Here is a 1,811-nt window from a genome sequence, read left to right as displayed (position 1 = left end):
GAGAGAGAGAGAGAGAGGGGGAAGGCAAAGAAACGTCAGATGGAAGAGACAGAAAAAAGGTGACGAAAGAGAAAAGGCAGAAGGGCGGAAGGACACACACACACACATACACACACACACACACACACACACACACAGAGAGAGAGAGAGAGAGAGAGAGAGAGAGAGAGAGAGAGAGGAGAGAAAGAGAGAGAGAGAGAGAGAACGTTACCGCTTGCATTAACCCCCCCCCCTCCCTTTTTCCTTTTTTACTAATTTTAATGTATACAAATTTTATTACATATATTACTTTTTTTCTGGGTACCTTATCAGTGGATGCCAAGTGCTCCGAGCTTGCAGTTAAAGGAGACTGTGGTTTCTACTCGTGCTTCGAGAGGCGTTTGACCTGTGGCAGGAACTGGTACAACGTCAAGTATGGGGAGCCTTACTGCAGGGACTTCAGGGCTTTTCAGAAGACTTTCTCGGAGAAGGTGAGGCCCCGGAGGAGGTGGAAGAGGGAGAGGGGGAGTGAGTGAGTGAGAGAGAGAGAGGGCGAGACAGAGAGAAAGAGAGAGAGAGAGAGAGAGAGAGAGAGAGAGAGAGAGAGAGAGAAGGGGAGAGAGAAAAGAGAGAGAGAGAGTGAAAAGGGGAGTGAGAGAAAGAGGGAGAGAGAGGGAGAGACAGAGAGAGAGAGAGAAGGGGAGTGAGAGAATAAGGGAAAGAGAGGGAGAAGGAGAGTGGGGATAGGGTAGAGGGGGGGGGGGTTACGACAACAGAAAATAAAGAGATGATTTTAGTTAGAGTTTTACGGCACTTTCAACACAATTTGGTTATATAAATGCCGAAGATTAGAGATGTTACAAACACAAAATAAGAAAAAGGGATAATGGCGATAGATGTTTGATAGTAAAGAAGGAGAAAACCACACCAGAGCACCTGCCAACCACCCACGACAGACAGACAAACAGAAAGACAGACAGAGGGTGATAAGTAAAGGACGAATGAAGAGGAGAGAGAACAAGAACAAGAAAGGAAGCTGGAGATGAGAAAAGAGACATAACAGGCAAATAGAGACAGACGGAAATCCGGTACATAAAGAAATAACCGGATTTCGCGTACTATAGTGCGGTCAAAATATATGTCGTGTGGTGTAACTTATCCTCAAATATCTCTTTAACGGGTGAAACAATGTCATTCATACTTTGCATAGCAGTTTGTATTAATTTGTCTTAACTAAATTATATTTTGCCAGAACAATTGAGGCTAGATTTAAAAAACTTTTCTTTATGAATTTATATAGCATACTAAAAATCTGTGTCACACGTAAAATGGTATTGTTGACAGCACTTCCCGCTTCTTACACACACATTTTGATAACGTATATGACCTACGCCACAGCTCATCAAAGTTCAATTTTTACTTGCAACAATTGTTACAAGAAATTATTGTTATAGTGAACACATGTTTGCACTAATGGCTCTCAAAACATGCGTTCAATAAGCATATTGTTCCGATTAGACAAACCTGACGAACTTGCTATTAAAAGCAATATTGCCCCAGCTGTAAACATTAAAAAACCTGTAGAAACCACCCGCTTGGATTTGTTATTAGTATTTTTTAAAGGAATGTTCTAGAATACAGCTTGCAGGTGTTTACAAAAATGTTGACCTGTTAAGACAAATTGATACAAGTCACTGTGCAAAAATTGAATAGTAGAGATATATTTGAAAATTAGTCGCGCCACGAATGTTTGACCGCACTATAAATGTTAATGTCCTTTAAAAGAGGTGCAAGCAACAAAGCAAGATACACATATTCCCCAGCTAGCCCCC

General features: G+C 41.5%; 1 protein-coding gene across 1 annotated transcript in view; it reads left to right on the top strand.

Moving 5' to 3' along the window:
- The window catches only part of LOC101850623, a 9,915-nt gene that overhangs the window by 1,022 nt on the left and 7,082 nt on the right, over positions 1–1,811 (top strand). The window contains exon 2 of the mRNA XM_005091223.3: positions 313–470. Within this exon, the coding sequence (XP_005091280.1) occupies positions 313–470 (158 nt within the window). The remainder of the gene's footprint in view (positions 1–312; positions 471–1,811) is intronic.

This window comes from Aplysia californica, unplaced genomic scaffold (genome assembly GCF_000002075.1).
Source record: "Aplysia californica isolate F4 #8 unplaced genomic scaffold, AplCal3.0 scaffold00027, whole genome shotgun sequence".
NCBI classification, from domain to species: domain Eukaryota; kingdom Metazoa; phylum Mollusca; class Gastropoda; order Aplysiida; family Aplysiidae; genus Aplysia; species Aplysia californica.
This window is presented reverse-complemented; position numbering and strand designations above follow the sequence as displayed.